The sequence below is a fragment of the Saccopteryx leptura genome, chromosome 1 (genome assembly GCF_036850995.1).
Source record: "Saccopteryx leptura isolate mSacLep1 chromosome 1, mSacLep1_pri_phased_curated, whole genome shotgun sequence".
In the NCBI taxonomy this organism is placed as follows: domain Eukaryota; kingdom Metazoa; phylum Chordata; class Mammalia; order Chiroptera; family Emballonuridae; genus Saccopteryx; species Saccopteryx leptura.
This window is the reverse complement of record NC_089503.1, coordinates 56,917,133-56,935,864: the sequence shown is the minus strand read 5'-3', so window position 1 is coordinate 56,935,864 and position 18,732 is coordinate 56,917,133. Positions and strand designations below refer to the sequence as shown.

Genomic DNA, 18,732 nt, shown 5'->3' with positions numbered 1-18,732 from the left:
TTTATTTATTTATTTAAATTAATGTGAGAGGCGAGAAGGCAGAGAGACAGACTCCCGCACACGCCCAGACCATGAACCACCCAGCAAGCCCCCTATGTGATGATGCTCTGCCCATCTGGGACTGTTGCTCCACTGCTCAGCACCCAAGCTATTTTAGTGCCTGAGGCAAGGCCATGGTGCCATCCTCAGTGCCCAGGTGCCAACGTGCTCAAATGAGCCATGGCTTTGGATGGGTAGGAGAGAGAGAGAAAAGGAAAGGATGGGGAAGCAAATGGTTGCTTCTCCTGTGTGCCCTGATTGGGAATTGAACCTGGCACTTCCACATGCCAGGCCAATGCTCTACTGCTGAGCCAACATGCCAGCCCTCCCCCCCACTTTTTAAAAATTCATTTTAAAGAAGGAGAGGAGAGAGAGAGAGAGGAACAGGAAACATCAACTCCCACATGTGCCTTGACCAGGTAAGCCCGGGGTTTCGAACCAGCAACCTCAGCATTCCAGGTTGACACTTTATCCACTGTACCACCACAGGTCAAGCAGGAAGTCATTCTTTTAAGTTCCTCAGTCCCACAAGGCCAAATGGTCCAAGCTTATGGAATAAACCAATCATGAAATTTGATGTTACCACACTCTAACACTGTTTAATCAAGTGGTCATCACAGTACCACCCTTACTTGTCCCAGGAAGTCCCCAGCACATAGCAGGTGGGGACTTCCACTATTCCATGGCCTCAGATTCCCCCACATCCTGGTTGGGGAGATAGCTTCTAGGGCTGCGTCTGGAACCATGTTCTTGCTTCTCGAGGCTGCTCGTAGGCCCCCATCTTCATATGAAGGTCAACAGTTCCCAGGACTCCTAAGTGGCAGGCATTGGACTTTCAAGGGCCCAGCTCCCGAGAGCTGGAATCCCACAGGGGCAAGAACAGGGTCTTCCAGGAGAGCAGAGAGAAAGCCCTGCTGGGAGGTAAGTCTGGCTGCCCCCCTGCTGGAGAAAGAAGAAGGTGAGGGGCCAGCAGAGTCAGGAAGGAGCAGCTGAAGGAGAGGGAAGGAAGTGAACTCACTTGGGAGAGACACACAGCTCCGCCTCTTCTCCCCTGTAATGAACAGCATGGTCAGGCCTTCATGTTGACAGAGCTTCAAACCCCATGCTCCCCTTTCTACCAGGTCCTGGTACAGGCCACTCCCCTTCTCAATACATCTTTCCCTCTCCTAAATGCAAACTTCTGACTTTCTTTCCTCCTCCTTCCCCCAGGAAATCTTCCCAGCAGCCTATCCAATCCTGTTCCCAGCCGAGCTCCCGTCACTCCTCCATTCTGTCCCTGCCTCAGCACCTGGGAATAGTACAGACGTGTCCTGTGGACCCCATTAATCCCAGGGCCTCTTGAGATCTGAAGCTACATTCTGTCACTTTCTTCTGCTTGCTGATTTCCTGAACTGGGCTCTTTTACTCTATTAGACTTTATAGCAGATGGAACCTTTTGAGAACATTTACAGAATCATTTGAGAATAAGCACAGATCTGGAAAACACTGATAGGACCTTCTAAGGGCTGGCAGGACCTGAGTCACAGAAAACAGTAACTGCAGCCGACTTCTAGCCCTCAACTTCCCCATTAACCAAATAGGTCTCCTGAGGCCCAAGCAACTGTACAGGGACATCCTGACTCATTTCACCCTCCCTGCCAGTCCTGCTTCCCTCATGCACAGCTCACCACCCAGATAGGCGCAGTTAAAGTGGCTGCATGTCTTATTATAGCTCCAGAGAGTCACTAGGCTCCGGGCTCCATCTTGGGAGAACCTGGTGACCAAGAAGACTTCATGGGGAGGGATCAGCACCTCACGCTCCTTGGGAAAAACAGACAGGGCCTGGATAGGAGCCCCAAAGCAAGTCCTTAGGGAGAAGAAGGTGGCATTACCAAATCTGTGGGCCACCGACTCATCCAAGGAGCTTGAGGCAAACTGACCCAAGCGGATAGAGTCCCCCAGCCTCTTGGGTTCAAAGCGAAGGGTGTCTACCCCTCGGAACACCACCTGCCCAGGTCCCCTCCTGCAGCCCTCACTCCCCTGCAGCAGCTGCAGAGCCTGGGTCAGGTAGAAATGCAGGGCCTTGAAGGGAAAGTGTCTCATGTAGAACTCCCGGGAGCCACCCCCTGTCCGCACAGCCTGGTTAAACTCCCAGTACAAGGTGTTAGATGAGTTGGTGTAGACCATGACTGCGATTCCATGCTGGGATTTGAAGCCAGGGGGCAGGGTGAGCTCTTGCTGCTTTTGCTCCCAGGCCTCCTGGGCTGCCTCCCAGGATTCCCGCAGCATGGCATGGCGGGCCATCTCCTCCTTCAGCAGAGGGGCTGCCTTCGCCTCCATCTCCTCTGCGCAGCCCACATAGGCGTCATCAAAGGTATCTGGAGCTGGGCCCAGGGGCAGGATGGGAACCGTCTGGGCCTAATGAGGTAAAAAAGGAGCCACATGGGAAAGGACATAAATTCAGAGCACTAGGTAGGGGTCCTGGGGACAGATCAGTTCAAAAACACAGACTCTCATTTCTAGGCCTAAGGGATTGTACAGGGACATTCTGACTAATTTCACCCTCCCTGCCAGTCCTGCTTCCCTAATGCACAGCTCAAATATTTGGTATATACATTTTGGCAAGAGCTCAGGGACTTCAATAACACAGGCAATGGGGTCAGACAGGCATGGATCCAGATTCTGACTTCATTAGCTAGTAACTGTGGGATCTTGGGCAAGTCTCTTAACTCTTCTGGGCTTCAGGTTCTCCCCCTACAAATTGATACTTCCAACCTCACACAGCTATTGTGGAGATAGCATACAGATCAGGGGTAGTCAACCTTTTTATACCTACCGCCCACTTTTGTACCTCTGTTAGTAAAATTTTCTAACCGCCCACCGGTTCCACGGTAATGGTGATTCATAAAGTAGGGAAGTAACGTTATAAAATTTATAAAGCAGAGTTACAGCAAGTTAAAGCATATAATAATAATTACTTACCAAGTACTTTATGTCGGATTTTCGCTAAGTTTTGCAGAATAAATCTTTATAAAAAAACTTACTATAGTTAAATCTATCTTTTTATTTATACTTTGGTTGCTCCGCTACCGCCCACCATGAAAGCTGGAACGCCCACTAGTGGGCGGTAGGGACCAGGTTGACTACCACTGATAGAGATCTTCGCATCAGTACAACCTGAAAGAAGCTATCATGTCATCAAAGAGGGTCCCCCACACGTAGTGGGAAGTGAAGCTAGCTGACTTCCAAACACTATTCTGGCTTGAAGACTCAGTGTGCAAAGAATACACAAAAGTGCTACTGGTGTCCCAATTACCTGACCCCGTCCCATCCTCAGACTTGTTTTCCTTCATATGCAGGTGCTTGGCCACAAAACCAAATCATTGTCAGCTCTGAGACTCCCGAGCCCTCTCCTGCTTTAGAAGCCCTCATCCCCCAACCAGGAGGGGGTGTGAGACCAGCCCTGGTCTGGGAGGAGCTGTTGGAAGGCAGTACACAAGGGGCCCAGCACACTTTGCCTAGGCTGAGCCTGTGGCAGGAAATTGGAGAGGAGGGAGTTAGAGGCAGTTCTTAGGGAGGGCATATATGAAGGAAGGAGGATCACAGGAGGACCAGTAGGTGAAGATGGGGGTTCTGGGAGAGGGAATGGGAACTTGGGGCACCCTGCAGGGAGGAGGGTTGTAGAGGAAAAGGATTAAGAGGAGTGGGGTTCTAGAGAACAGTCCCTGGGAGACATTTTTGAGGAGTCTGCCTCCCAGCTCTCCTTTGTGGTAGAGGCTGGTTCCCTCTGTTACCTGCCACGGGGTGTGAAGGCCAAGGCAGCTAAGGGTGAGCAGCAGAGCAGCCAGCATCATCCCCGGGGGATACAGGAGGGCGAGGTTCGGGTGGGGGTGGAACCAGCAGCACTGGACGAGTCTTGGCTTCAACGGCTGGGGGAAGAGACCCACACCCCTTGTGTGGTGTGAAGATGGGGGTCCAGGACACGGGCCCGGCTTGACTGGGGCCAAGGGTGGCCCTAAGGGAATGGGCGGGGCCTCGGGAATTACTCTCTCCACCCCCCAGCACGAGCAACAACCCCAAGTCTCCGCTCCGCTGACACCCGGAAGCCCCCAAGCTCACTGCCTTCTGCTTGGAGATTTTTTTTTGAGATGGTCAAAGTGATTTGGCTACACCTGGCAAGGGAGGGATGATGGGGTCCTGGCACCCACCTGGAAGTCAGGGAAGCCGAGAGCGGGAAGATTTGGTTCGGCCTGCGGGTGTCTGAACGAGCACGGCTTGTCCTGGGAGACTAGCCGACAAGCAAAATCCCACAGCTAACTATAGCCCCCGCGGCAGTAACCCAACACCTCTCTTCCCCAACAACAGAGGCTGTGATGGAGGGAGCAGAAGTGGCGATGAGGAGGCTGAGTGGCTGACTTCCCTCCCAAACTGCAAGTTTTTTCTCCAGGACCCTTTTCGGCTTCCATCAAGTCCACGGTTGGGGGAGGGGACTGGTGAGATTTGGCCTCTCTCTCTCAGAGAAGTCCTGACCCGGCCCCCAGACCACTAGGCCTGGGAACCCAACGAGGGTCCCACCTGCCAAGAGGTCACCATAGACGTACTCGTGATTTGCATGCAATTTGCATATTGCCTACTCGTTGGGCCAGTATCTGAGCGGCACCCAGCCCCTCCCTTCTCAGTAAGGTAGGCTTGGACCAACCAGATACAGAGCTCTCTGTTTCGGATCCTCAGGGTCCAGCCCCGCCCCCTCCCAGACTCTCCCAAATTCAGGTGACCTGGTGTTTACAAACACTGGTCCTACCTCTCCCTTTCTGTGGGCTTGTCTATAAATAACCTGGACCTGAGTTTTGGATGCCCGGTCAGAGGTAATGGGAGAAGGGGCCAGCTAAGGAATCGGTAATTGGCTCTGGGGAGAGCTTTCTGAGGGCCTGAGGGTGAGAGGGGTATTCCCCCAGGATAGTCAGAAGAGTTGAGGCGTGCTCTCAGGATTTAAGAGGTGCAGCCCATTTCCTGCAGGGGCTGAGGTGGGCATGGAGGTTAGACTTACCCCAGGCTTCCACCCTAGTCTGGCTCATTAGTTTAGCCCCATCCCTGTTCTCCATCCCCTCAGACTGCCCACCAAATAATTTCCACCCTGACAGATACTTGCATTGATTAGAGCAGGGGTTGGGAACCTATGGCTCGCGAGCCAGATGTGGCTCTTTTGATAGCTGCATCTGGCTCGCAGACAAATCTTTAATAAAAAAATGTTAAAAATATAAAACATTCTCATGTATTACATACAATCCATTTCCTACCGCTCATGTTCATGGTTGCGGGTGGCTGGAGCCAATCACAGTTGTCCTCCGGGACAACACCAAATATTTATTGGGTAATGTGTAATGTATACGGGTGTATGGCTCTCGTGAAATTACATTTTAAAATATGTGGCATTCATGGCTCTCAGCCAAAAACTTTCCCGACCCCTGGATTAGAGCTTTACCCTCAAGCGCAGAGGTTGGCAGTTCAATCCTGGGTCAGGGCACATACAGGAACAGATCAATGTTCCTGTCTCTTTCTCTCTCCCTTCCTCTCTCTAAAATCAAAAAATAAAAATTAAAAAAGATTTCCTTCACCTAGAATCCTGCTTTCTCCAAAAAGGAGACCAAAAAGGAAGATAAACTGTGTATCTGGGCTTATGGGAGGTTGAGAGGTGAAAAGAGTGGCATCCCCCCAAAATAGAGTGTTGTCAGGCAAACAGCTTTAAGACAAGTCCCTCTGCCCCCTTTCAGAGACTGGCCACCCCCATGATCCTTTAGAATAAAAAATCAGGAGCCATTCTACTGTTCACCGTTACTGGGAAAAGCAGCATCTGCTTACATATCCTGCCTACCAGGTGGGACTTGAACATTTACAGTTGCTGGTACAGAAGACACTAGGACAGTGAGGCCTATTCATAAACCATTCCTGGGACCACATCTACTGGGATTATGGCTTTGTCCTCTCTCTACTCTCTGGCTTTGGGGAATTGTTTCTCCCAACCCAAGATTTGGAACCCCAAGAAAGCCTCCAAGAGATGGAAGTCAAATCTAGTCATTGAATAGGAGTTGAAGTGAGGCAGAAACTCCTCCAAGATTACTTGGCAAATCAATGCTGGAGTTGGCGCAGCCTTCTTGATCTGGGACTCTCTCCTTGCACCTTCTGTGAATCTCCATGCCCACTTGAAAGGAACAAATTAAAGAGGTATTCTCTGAGGTCCAGGGGTGCTGAGTGCCGGACCAAATCTTGGGGGTGGGGGGTAGGCAGCTGTTCCACCCTGGAGCCTTCCTGCCTCGGCCTACCTTCTCTCTGGCTTCAGGGCACCCCTTTTTAATGGGAAGAGCATTGGCCCAGGGCAGACTGGGCAGAGGCTAGTGTTTCCTAGCCTTGAGGATACATCCAGAAATAGATGGGGGAGTGTTATATTACTGAGCAACTATGTGGGGGAGGTACAATATAAAGGAGGAAACTGCCCCCCCCCCTGGCCATTACAGGAGACCTACACCAGCTTCCCTGCCTGGAGAAGGCCTAGGTAAGGGGCACACTACCCTCCTACCCACACTGGGCAGGGAAAGTGGGGTTTTTTTTTTAGGGAAAACTAGGGCTATTAATGGGAGAGCTTTAGGAATCATTAGGAAATTTTAGGGAATCTCCTATCTTAGTATGTTTTATCTGCCTGTTTCTCATATTTCTGGAAGCTGGAAATCCAGGGTCAGGGTGCTAGCATGGTTGGGTGAAGCATCCCTCCCCGGATCACAGCCAGCACCTTCTCACTGTGCTCACAGCCAGAAGGGAGCTCTGCGGGGTCTTTTTTATCAGAACACTAATCCCATTCAAGTAGGCTCCACCTTCAGGAACTAATCACCTCCCACAGGCTCTCCACTTTTTAATAATCACACAGACATTAGGACTTCAACATACGAATTTAGTGGAGGGGGAAGAACATAAACATTTAGATCATAGTACTTTGATAGAAAGGTTTGGGACCATTGGGAAATTTAGGTATTCCTGGGGAGAGATCTGAAGTCATATCCTGAAACACCAGAGGAGGTTAAATTCTGTTCTGTTGTTTGGTTCTTGTTCCTCACACGGAGCACCGCTTATTGAGACAATGACTCCTCAGAGACCACATGGTGTGCACTGAGGGACGGAGGGGAGACCACCTCACAATCCCCTATAGAGGTTTCATGAGGCTGTCTCCAGCCCCAGTCTTTATAAGTATTTACTGATACACACCAACAGAAGCAGTGACAAGAATGAGGAAGTCAGGAAGGGTAACTTCTTCAGAGCAGATTAAAAGGCAAGGGAGTAGCTCAAATGTCCCCACCTATTGATTAACCAGAATTGCTAATTCTATCCCTATTATGCTGCCTTCAGTACAGTACTGCATTAAGTACTTTTGTCAGTAAAGCCACTGTGGCCTTTGTCTCAGGGCACTGAACTCTATCCCTGTTCTAAGTTCCTATTCAGGGCCTCTATGTTGTCCTGAGAAACTCTGATTGGCCCTGCTTAGATCATGTGTCCATCCATGAGCCAATCACAATGGCTAGGGCAGCAGAGCACAAGTTTTGAGTCATGTTGGGGTAAGCCCCACCTGAACCCATGGACTGGATTCTCCACAAGACAGAGAGGATCTTTTATAGAAGCTCAAAACTGATGATTGATGCTTCTCATCTCTCTGTGTTCCTGTCTCTGTCCCTATCTATCCCTCTCTCTCTGTCTCTGTAAAAAAAAATAAAAAAAAAAATTTTATAGACGCTCAAGCTTCCTGGGTGGATTCCAAAAGACCACAGACTAGAGTTCAAGTAGATTTTGCTGCCTCACACTCTTCCCACTAGCATTCCATCCTGGAAATTGGGAGCAGTGTCTCATACTTCACACTGCACAGTAATGCTGTTTTCTTTTCTTTTTTAAAAAAGATTTTATTTATTGATTTTTAGAGAGAAGAGAGAAATTGGGTCGGGGGAGCAGGAAGCATCAATTCATAGTAGTGCTTCCTGTGTGTGCCTTGACTGGGTAAGCCCAGGATTTTGAACTGGCGACCTGAGCATTCCAGGCTGATGCTTTATTCACTGCTCCACCACAGGTCAAGCATGATGCTGTTTTCAATTCTGTATACTCTGTGCCTCCTCTGATCAGCCCTCTGGTCAGCAATTTATTTATTTAGTTAGTTTTCATTTATTTGTGGATTTTAGAGAGGGAGGGAGAAGGAGAGAGAGAGATACATCAACCTGTTTCTGTCTCTGCCCTCCTGACCGGGGATTGAATCAGGATGATGCTCTAACCAACTGAGCTATCTGGCCAGGGCTGGGCAGCAATTCATTTAAATAGTACTCCTGGTACAATTTTTATTTTCTGTTAGGTTCTTTTGATTTCTTTTGTAACATACATCACAGACTACCTGAAATTACTCCAGCTCCAGCTTCACTTCAAAAGAACTTTTAAAAGCAGGGGTGTGGGGTTTGTTGTTGTTGCTGCTGTCCATAATTTTATCCTCAGCTCCTGATACATTACAAATGTTCAAAAGTTTTTGGTTGAGGGAGAGAAGGTAACAAATTCAGTTTGGGAATGTTGAATTTGATAAAAATTGCTTCTAACTACATTGCCAAGAGAAGCTCATGCCTCAGTTCAAATCGTACACTGGCGATATATAGGATCTTAGATTGGGAGACTAATGAAATTATAGACACACAGAATCCCAATGTCTTAGAGTCACTGAACTATCAAAACTTAGCCATCCCTCCTCAAGAGGCAGAGGGGATGATGGCACAGGGATGGTAACTGAGCAAGACTAGGGTAGTGGCATAACGACCTGAAATTTATGTAACAGTTGTGTAAAGGTACAGATACCCATTTTCTGAAGACAGGTTTCAGTTTTCATCAGATTCCTAAAGATAAAGATCCACTGACTGTATTACCATTTGTGCAAAATAAGAAAAACAGAAATGCCAGTGAATTTGCTTGTATATGCATAGCATATCTCTATGAATACACAAAAAACAGGCAAACTGGTTGCCTTTGTGAGATGAAGTTAGGAATGGGGAATCAGTGAGAAAAACACATTTTATTGTGTGGCTTTTGAACTATTGAAATATTGAACAACAAAAATGTACTACTGCCTGACTGGTGGCAGCACAATGGATAGAGCATCAACCTGGGATGCTGAGGTACCAGGATCAAAACTCTAAGGTTGTTGGCTAGTGTGTGGGCTTATCCGGCATGAGCACAGGCTCATCAGCTTGTGTGTGGGGTCACCAGCTTGAGTGTGGGATCAGTGACATAATACCATGGCCACTGGCTTAAAGCCCAAGGTCGCTGGTTTGAGCCCAAGGTCACTGGCTTGAGCAAGGGGTCACTGGCTTGGCCTGAGCCCCCCAGTCAAGGAATGTATGAGAAGCAATCAGTGAACAATTAAAGTGAAATTAAACAATTAAACTATGGGTTGATGCTTCTCATTTCCCCTCCCGGTCTCTCATTTCTCTCTCTCTCTCTCTCTCTCTCTCTCTCTCTCTCTCTCACACACACACACACACACACACACACACACAATGAACTAAAGTGATGCAACTATGGGTTGATGCTCATCTCCCCTCATCTCTCGTGTCTCTCTCTCTCTCTCTCTCTCTCTCTCTCTCTCTCTCTCACACACACACACACACACACACACACACTACCTAACCTCAAAAAAAGAGTACTACCTTTTAGAAAATTAAGTTCAAACTTTAGAATATTAAAAACTAAGTTATGATTGATCCTATTAGTGAGAAGAGGTATAAATTAAAAAGCAGATACCATTTATGCCCACCAGTTAAATGAAACTTAAAGAGAGGTAATATCCAGTACTGGCAAATATGTGGAGAAAAGGACACTCATTCATTGTTGGTGGGAAAGCAAACTGCTTCTCTTTGGACGGCAATTTGGCAGTGCCTATCAAAATAAAAAATATTCATATCCTTTAAATATCATCTTCTTGATCACCTTCCTATTAAAATATGCACACAAGTAGACAAGTATTTCTATACATGGATATTTATGCAATATTATGTGTAACATAAAAAATTAGGGAAGAACTTATGTCCATTGATAAGGAAATAATTAAGTTATGGTTTAACTATAACATGAAATACTATGCTGCCATTATAATGAACAAGGTAGATATATATGTTATGAAATGGAAGAAGTCCATGGGATATTCTAAGGTTACAGAATGTATATGTGTAAGCATGTTCACTTTTTATTTTATTTTATTTTATTTATTTAGTGACAGAAACAGAGAGAGTCAGCGAGAGGGACATTGAACCGATAACCTCTGGGCTTTGGGAGGATGGTCTAACCAACTGACCTATCTGGCCAGGGCTGACCCAAGACTTTTTTTTTTTTGGTGACGGAGACAGAGAGAGAGACAGATAGGGACAGACAGACAGGAAGGGAAAGAGATGAGAAGCATCAATTCTTTGTTGCGGCACTGTAGTTGTTCGTTGATTGCTTTCTCATATGTGCCTTGACCTTGGGGCTACAGGAGACCGAGTGACCCCTTGCTCGAGCCAGCGAACTTGGGCTCAAGCTGATGAGCCTGGCTCAAACCAGATGAGCCCGTGCTCAAGCTGGCAACCTCAGGGTCTCAAACCTGGGTCCTCCACATCCCAGTCCAATGCTCTATCCACTGCACCACCACCCAGTCAGGCTGTTTGTTCACTTTTTATTTTAGGAAAAAATGACAAAAAACAAAAACAGGCTATATGAAGAAAATTATGTATGTGTATTAAATACACCTGACCTGTGGTGGTGGAGCAATGGATAAGGCGACGACCTAGAATGCCGAGGTCACCGGTTCGAGATCCCTGCCTTGCCTGCTCCAGACAAATATGAGAAGCAACTGCAAGTTGATGCTTCCCATTCCTCTCTATCCCTGCCTCTCTCTCTCTTTCTCTCTTTCTTCTTTCTAAAATCAATAAAAATCTAAATATATTAAATGTATAAAACTATGTATGTATATTTAAAATTAAATTATTTGTGTGTGCATAGGGAAAGGTCCTGAAGGCCACCATTATCGCAGGTTCCCCTCCTCCCCCGCACTCATGGGTAAGAGTGAGAAGGGAATGCAGAGAGAGGGGAAAAAGAAGGGGAACTTGGATTTTGTGTTTCATGCATTCATTTATTTTTCACAACAAGCATGCAGTACTTTGTAATAAAATAAACAGAAAAATCATCAGCACTGGCTTAGAAACTATCTGTTCCAATCCTGACCCAAAGCTGGAAGGCCTTCCTGGTGCTACTTCAGGCCCCAGTGTGCCTGCCCACAAGGTGCAGGAGGCTGTGGTTCCCTCAGGCTTTCCTTGGGGAAGCAGGTACCCTCTGTCCTCTCCCACCTCTCTGAGTCCCTCCTTCCCCACTGCCTGGGTGTTTACAATCTGTCCCTGTCCTAGAAGTGGTTGAGGGTTCCGGGGAAGAGGGCCCAGCTCCCAGCAGGACTGAGGGAGAGGGGGAAGACCTCTAGATCCCCAAGCCCTGCTTTAAGCCTGTCTGTGGAATTCTGCTGTGGCCCAAGCAACTGACCACTTCTGGATCTGCTCTGTTCCAGCCTTACGTCCCCCAGGTGAAGCCCAGGCCTCTCACCATATCAGTCAAACTCCTTCATGATTGGCCCCAGATTGTGTGTGTGTGTGTGTGTGTGTGTGTGTGTGTGTGTGTGTGTGTGTGTGTGTTTCTCAGAGACAGAGAGACAACAGAGTGAGGGACAGATAGGGACAGACAGGAGAGATGAGAAACATCAATTCTTCACTGTAGCACCTTAGTTGTTCATCGACTGCTTTCTCATATATGCCTTGACCGGGGAGCTACAGCAGAATGAGTGACCCCTTGCTCAAGCCAGTGAGCCTGTGCTCAAGCCAGCAACCTCAGGGTTTCGAACCTGGATCCTCTGCACCCCAGTCCGACACTCTACTGCACTACCACCTGGTCAGGCTCATCCCGTAAGCATTATTCACATGTCATTTCATCCAGCAAGTCTCCTATGTTGCTTCCAGCAAAAAGGGTCTTTTCTCTCTCTTCTAAGCCTCCATTTCTGGGTTGTGACTCTGTGCCAGGCACTGGGAATGGCACATACTAGGTGTCAATGAATATTTATTAAACTGTGTAGGTTAATATTCCCATTTTCCAGATGAGGAAACTGAGACCCAGAAAGAGACAGTAACTTAACAAAGGTCACTTCCAACATGAAGTCGCCTGCTATGATGTCTCTGCTGCTTGTATCCGTGGGCTTCGTGGAAGCACTTCAGGTATGGTCATCCTCTCATGTCCCCGTGTCAACAGGGAGCTGAACTGTTAGCTTCTGCTGAACTCTGGAAGGAGGAGCAGAGGGAGGAGGGACAGCCCAAACCCCAGTCTTGGGGAGTTTGCAGTCAGTAGTTGCCAACACCCTTCCCTTCCAAGTGTGTAGAGGGTCCTTACAGTGAATTTCTCAGCTCAGTGGAGGGAATAGCTGGATAGGCACCCATATTCCTAGGGCCAATCTTCTTGGTCCTTGCTGCTCTTTCCTCCCCAGGTCCAGAGCCACCCCATCACACGACGAGAACTCTTCACTCAAGAAAGGTCCCTGGACCTGGCCCCAACCTCCTTTGATGACCAGTACGCTGGCTGCGCAGCAGCCATGACAGCTGCTCTCCCAGATCTCAACCGCACAGAGTTCCAGGCCAACAAAGTGTATGCTGACAGCTGGGTGCTGGCAAGCAGCCAGTGGCAGGAGCGCCAAGCCTGGGGGCCAGAGTGGGGCGTCAGCCACACCCGGCTGCCCCCCCCACCCCCCGGCTTCCGTGATGAGCACGGAGTGGCCCTCCTGGCCTACACAGCCAACAGCCCCCTGCACAAGGAGTTCAATGCAGCCCTGCGCGAGGCGGGCCGCACCCGAGCCCACTACCTCCAACACTTCTCCTTTAAGACGTTCCATTTCCTGCTGACAGAGGCTTTGCAGCTGCTGAGCAAGGCCCAGCATTCTCCCCAGTGCCGCCAGGTGTTCCGAGGGGTGCAAGGCTTGCGCTTCCAGCCAGCAGGGCCTGGGGCCACTGTCCGGCTGGGGGGCTTCGCCTCAGCATCCCTGCGGAATGTCACAGCCCAGCATTTTGGTCAGGAAACCTTCTTTGGCATCTGGACCTGCCTTGGGGTCCCTATCAGGGGCTATTCCTTCTTCCCTGAGGAGGAGGAGGTGCTGATCCCCCCCTTTGAGACCTTCCAGGTGATCAATGCCAGCAGACCGGCCCAGGGCCCCACCCGCATATACCTCCGGGCCCTGGGCAAGCACAGTACATACAACTGCGAGTACATCAAAGGTGAGAGGCACATGGGTGAGCACCTGTGCAGAAGGTGGGCTTCCCACACTGTTTTCAGGGGATACATACAGCAACATTAAACACACACCAACAGTGAGGGGGGCACAGTCCTGTCCTCCCACCTCTCCACCATCCCATCTAAAGGGAGACAGACCTTCTAAGATAAGATGCTTCTCGTCCCTGGTAGTGTCGGAGCCAGAGCTGGCCCCTTGCCTAATGGGAGGCCGAAGAGGGTTTCCTCATCATGGCTGAGGTCTTGAACCATTTAAAGGCCAAACAGATGTGGTCAGGTTCTTTTCCTGTCTGGAAGCTGGAAGGGAATTCATTTCTAGCGACAATACTGATATACAGACCTCTACTGCCAAAAATGACAAGAACCCCAACCTCAGTTTCCAAGAGGAGAGCAGTTATTTGACTGAACAGAAATCCTGTGCTGGGTGGGAGCTAGGGTGGGGGCAGGAGTCCTCAGGTGGGTTCTGTGCCCCTATGTTCCAGCTCAGGCTGTGGCAGGTCTTCGATACTCTTCCTGTCCACCCCTCCAGGACCAGGCAGAGGATAAAGCATGAGGATGGGCCCAGGTTCCTACTCTGGTAGAGCTGTGGGCTGCTGGCCCTGGCTGAGTAATGCCCATGGGCTGGCAAGGCCCAGTTTTCGTAATTAGAGGCAGACTGTCTGCTGGAACTGTGGACCACATCTAACATGGGAAGATGTCCTGTGTGGACAGCAACACGAGCATACATGAGTTACCAGAAGGTGAGGAAGACATGCAAAAAACACAAATCAGCCTGTCCTGGGCTGGGACGGGCTCCGAGAGGCAGTCATGGTTGTGGCAGGGAGGTGAGGGAGCAGGAGAAGTACCTAGAACAGGCCCTGCTTTTGAGGCTGGCTCTTTTCCGGCCCCATTGCTCGTATCTCAAGTCAAACCTAGGCAAGGGAGGTCTCACCATAAAGCAGCAGAACTGGAAGAAAAAGTACCAGCTTTCCTAGAGCAAGTTGGGGATGACCCACAGGGCCCCTTCCCATCCTGCGAGCTATGAAACCTTTGATTCTTTTTTGTTCCTTCTCTACAGACAAGCTGTGCAAATCTAGGCCCTGCCGTCTGGAAAACCCAGACTTGGAGAACTCAGGTAATGGCGGCAGGCCTCTGGGACAGGGGCTCCATTTGGGGATGAGCCCAGGGGTTGGACCCTCACCTGGATGTCCCCCTTTTAAGGAAAACAACCCTCTTTTAATTAAAGAAAAAGAGCAAACATCCTCTAAAGCAGACACCTGTGATAACTGCTAACCTCTCCCAGAGGACATGTTTTGTGTATGGGCAGTGGCAGGCCACGCTGACACACCTGCCACCCTCTCTGGGGCTGGCCCTCCCGCACAGGAGACCCCAGAGAGATCCAGGCTGCAGAGGTGATAGAGAGGAGGGCTGATTCCACAAATCCTCCAAGGCCTTCTCCTTCACCTGTAGAGCCCCCTGACTCTGTTACTGCCCTCAGCACTCCCTCAGACCACCTTCCAAGATGAAGGCCTGACCTCAGGTATAGAGAATGGGGGTCCAGTCCAGGCTCTGTCCTAACTCTCTTTGTGACCAATTATCCCCTCTCTGGACCTCAGTTTCCCTCTGTATAAAAAGCCAGTTGGACTGGATCATCCTCTGGTCACTTTCAGCCATGACCTCTCTTCCCTTCAATACCTGCTGTGCCAGGCCTGACCTGCGCCACCATTTCTCTAGGTGAGAACAAGCTTTCCAGGGGAACCTACTGGAACAGGCCATTCCAAGGGAAGAAACCACTACTTCCCCGTCCTGTGGGACTCGCCTCCATCCCGCTGAGCTCTGTGAACAGTGGATAAGCAGGAGGACCAGCCTCCACTATGTTGTCACCATTCTCCATGACATAGTACCACTCAGAGTTCCGGGCACACCAGGCCATGAATCCTCACCACAGTCTGGCAGTACTACTGTCATAACCCCTCTTCTACAAATGAGGGAACTAAGGCACAGAGAGGTGAAACAGCCAGCCCTACACCTTTACACAGCTAGTAAAGGGTGGGGTCCAGACAGTCTGGCCCCAGAGCCAAATTCAACCATCATTCCAGGTTGGCCTCTATCTCCCCAGATACCATCTCATTTTATCCCTTACTCCACAATAATCTATTGGAAGGAGGTAGAACAAGGGAGTATTACCATTATTATATAATAGGCCCAGACATGGAATCGACTTTTTCAAGGTGACAGATTGAGTTAATGGCACAGCCAGAGCCAAAGCCAGGTTTCTAGCCTCCAACCTGCTTCTCTGAGTTTTGATAATGAAATCTCATGCCCTGGAAAAGTTTAAGATCTCCCCCACCTCTGGCTCATAAGAACCTCTCCTACCAGGGTTTGGGCAGAGGAGCCAAGATCAGCATCAGATCCCATTCAGATCTCTACCCATGTTTCATCCTGCCCTGCGATGCCTCATGTATGTCCATAGGAGGCAGCAGGATAGACCTAATAACCTCTGTCTAGTATCCCCCAGTCTCATCTCCCTTTACTTTCCTAAATTCTTTTTTTTTATAGCTAGGGAGAGACCGACAGACAGGAACAGATAGACAGGAAGGGAGAGAAATGAGAAGCATCAATTCATCGTTGTGGCACTTTAGTTCATTGATTGCTTTCTCATATGTGCCTTGACCGGGGGAGGAGGGCTCCAGCCGAGCCAGTGAGCCCTTGTTCAAGCCAGTGACCTTGGGCTTCAAGCCAGCAACCATGAGGTCATGTCTATGATCCCAGGCTCAAGCTGGCAGCCTGGGGGTTTTGAACCTGGGTCCTCAGCATCCCAGGCCAACGCTCTATCCACTGTGCCACTGCCTGGTCAGGTTAAATTCTTTTTTTGAATTACATTTATTGGGGTGACACTGGTTAACAATATTACACAGGGTCCAAGTATACATTTCTATAATACATGATCTGTATACTGCATTGTGTGCCCACCATCCAAAGTCAATCATCTTCTGTGACCATCTATTGGGCCCCTTTGCTACCCCTACCCCTTTCCCGCTGGTAACCACCATCCTGCTGTCTGTGTCTATGAGTTTTTGTTTGTATTTTTTCATTGTTCTTTTGTTACTTTGTTTTATATTCCACATATGAGAAATCATATGGTTCTTAACTTTTTCTGACTTATTTTGCTTAGCATGATAATTCTCAGGTTCCCTCCATGTTGTTGCAAATAGCAGTATCTCAGCTTTTCTTATGGCTGAGCAGTATTCCACTGTATATATGTACCACATCTTTATCCTGTCATTTTCTAAGGACTCTTTAGTTGTTTCCATGTCTTGGACACCATGAATAATGCTTCAGTGAACATAGAGGTGCACATATAATATCTTTGCAAATAAATGTTTTCAAATTTTTTGGGTAGATACCCAAAAGAGGGGTTGTTGGGTTATATAGTACCTCTATTGTTTTTTGAGAAACCGCCATTATTGTTCTCCATAGTGGCTGTACTAGGTTAGCTTCACCAGCAGTGAATGAGGGTTCCTTATTCTCTACAACCTCTCCAACACTTATGACTTGTTGATAATAGCCATTCTAACAGGTGTGAGGTGGTATCTCACTGTAGTTTTGATTTGCATTTCCCTTATAGCTAGTGAAGTTGAGCATCTTTTCATATATCTTTGGCCATTTTTATGTCTTCTTGGGAGAAGTTCAAGTTCTCTGCCCATTTTTTAACTGGATTGTTTTGTTTGTTAGATGTTGAGCTATATATTGGATATTTACCCCTTGTTGGAAGTGTTGTTTGCAAATATCTTTTCTCAGCCTCCCTAAATTCTTGCTCGTTACCTCTGTCTTCTGTTGCCCTGTGTGCAAAGTGTTTCCAGCTCACTGTGCTTCTCTTTGTCTTGTTTCTTTGTGTACCTCACTTCACTTCTAAATATCTCTCTCTGCCTCTGTTTCTTTGCAGCAATGAGTCAGGGTTCCCTTTCTACAGCCTGGTCCTTTCCACTGCTGTTCTGGTTCCTTGTCGGGAGAAAATATCCAGAGAATCCAGGCCTCCTCTGATCCATCAGACTCTGAACATCCCTGTTTGCCACCTCTGCCCAACCTGAGGATGTCGGCCACATGTGTGTTTTAATTGTAGCCATGATCCATAGAAACTCCACCTGCAGGGAACTCTGGGACCTTCGCTGGCAGCTGCCAGGCCTGATGGTGGAGAAAAAGAATTTTGGGCCTGAATTTTACCTAGTGCTTTAGGAGTGAGAAGTTGAGGAGAGGTTGGAGGACTCCAGGACAGGTAACAACTTGCTTGGAGGTAGAATATAAAACTAGTTTGGGGGTGGGGTGCTTGGGAAGGAAAGCACGTGGCCATAGTACTTGCTGGTTAGTCAAATGCTTTACATGCACAACTGGAAATCTCCTATTCACTCCTCCAGGAAGCTTTCTCTAACCCTACTGGGTTAGCGTGCTGCCTCTGCTCCCACAGGTCCCGGGGGCTTCTGTACACCACACGTCCATGTCTGCTGCCCAGGTCAGACTTGAGCTTCCTGAGGGCAGGGACTAGGTCTGAGGCAAAGAGGTGGTGCTGGGAAACATGTGAAAGTCAGAAAAGAACAAATACCTTGTGAACAGCTGGTCACGCATTACCCCTACCTTGGACACTATGAAGTTCTCTGAATGGCAGTGTGAGGGAATGGGGTGGACTGAAACTAACCCCAGAGGGGAGATAGGAGAGAGGTTTAGGTCCTCTGCCAGGGTCTTGGTTGAATCCATCATCTTCTTATCAGCAAAAGATGCAATTCCTGTTCTAATCCATGAGTCCTAAGATTCCTTTCTAGAGATGGGCACCAAGGGTAAGACAGGGCATTGAGGAGGTGCCAAGCACACACTTACTTTATGGTAAGTTAGGGCTTCGTGGTCAAATCCTTGTGTGGTCTTCTGCTTTGGAAACTAGCTCATGATTCTGAATCCCCAGTCTCCTTCCCTGAGGCCCTAGGCAGGGACAGGCCAGACCAAGTGCCTCTAACAGCAGCCACTGAGGAAGGAAGAGAATGCAGGAAATGTGGCAGTTCTGCTTCTTATATGATCTGCGCTCTCCCCATGGAACACTCTAACACTGAAGTTCGGTTTTGTCCCTCCAGGAATGCATTTTGATCTTGATCCTTCTTATAGTTCCTCGTGCAGGAATTAGAGAAATGGCAAACTCTAGATTTTCCTTAGAGATCACAATACATAAAAAGTGCTCTCTTCATTGTCTGTGAATTCAGCAGTGCTGATCCTGAGAGAAGGTGCCCCAGGCTCATAGGCACAGTGGGGAGAGACTGGGTGGCCTATCTGAGGGCCAACAACCACCTGGCCTTTCCATCCCTGTCTGGAATTGCTGCGGCTGCAGCAGAACCC

General features: G+C 48.7%; 2 protein-coding genes across 4 annotated transcripts; one reads left to right on the top strand and one right to left on the bottom strand.

Annotated features, from left to right (window-relative positions):
- Positions 1 to 117: 117 nt before the first annotated feature.
- Positions 118 to 4,346, bottom strand: ART5 (ADP-ribosyltransferase 5). 3 transcript variants are annotated; one of them, XM_066360678.1, is made up of 5 exons: positions 4,227 to 4,346; positions 3,813 to 3,947; positions 1,707 to 2,436; positions 1,058 to 1,090; positions 118 to 981 (listed from the first exon to the last, which is right to left on the bottom strand). In XM_066360678.1, exons 2-5 carry the CDS (start codon positions 3,870 to 3,872, stop codon positions 875 to 877), a joined length of 930 nt encoding a protein of 309 aa, XP_066216775.1. In that variant the 5' UTR covers positions 3,873 to 3,947; positions 4,227 to 4,346; the 3' UTR covers positions 118 to 874. The 3 variants fall into 3 exon arrangements, with proteins under 3 accessions (XP_066216775.1, XP_066216776.1, XP_066216777.1); XM_066360679.1 differs by having other exon boundaries at positions 118 to 978; XM_066360680.1 differs by having other exon boundaries at positions 118 to 852.
- A 2,173-nt stretch (positions 4,347 to 6,519) lies between these two features.
- ART1 (ADP-ribosyltransferase 1) lies at positions 6,520 to 18,725 on the top strand. Its single transcript, XM_066367335.1, has 5 exons — positions 6,520 to 6,568; positions 12,197 to 12,314; positions 12,581 to 13,361; positions 14,432 to 14,488; positions 17,300 to 18,725. The coding sequence occupies exons 2-5, from the start codon at positions 12,252 to 12,254 to the stop codon at positions 17,395 to 17,397; spliced, it is 999 nt and encodes a 332-aa protein (XP_066223432.1). The 5' UTR covers positions 6,520 to 6,568; positions 12,197 to 12,251; the 3' UTR covers positions 17,398 to 18,725.
- The last annotated feature ends 7 nt before the right edge of the window (positions 18,726 to 18,732 follow it).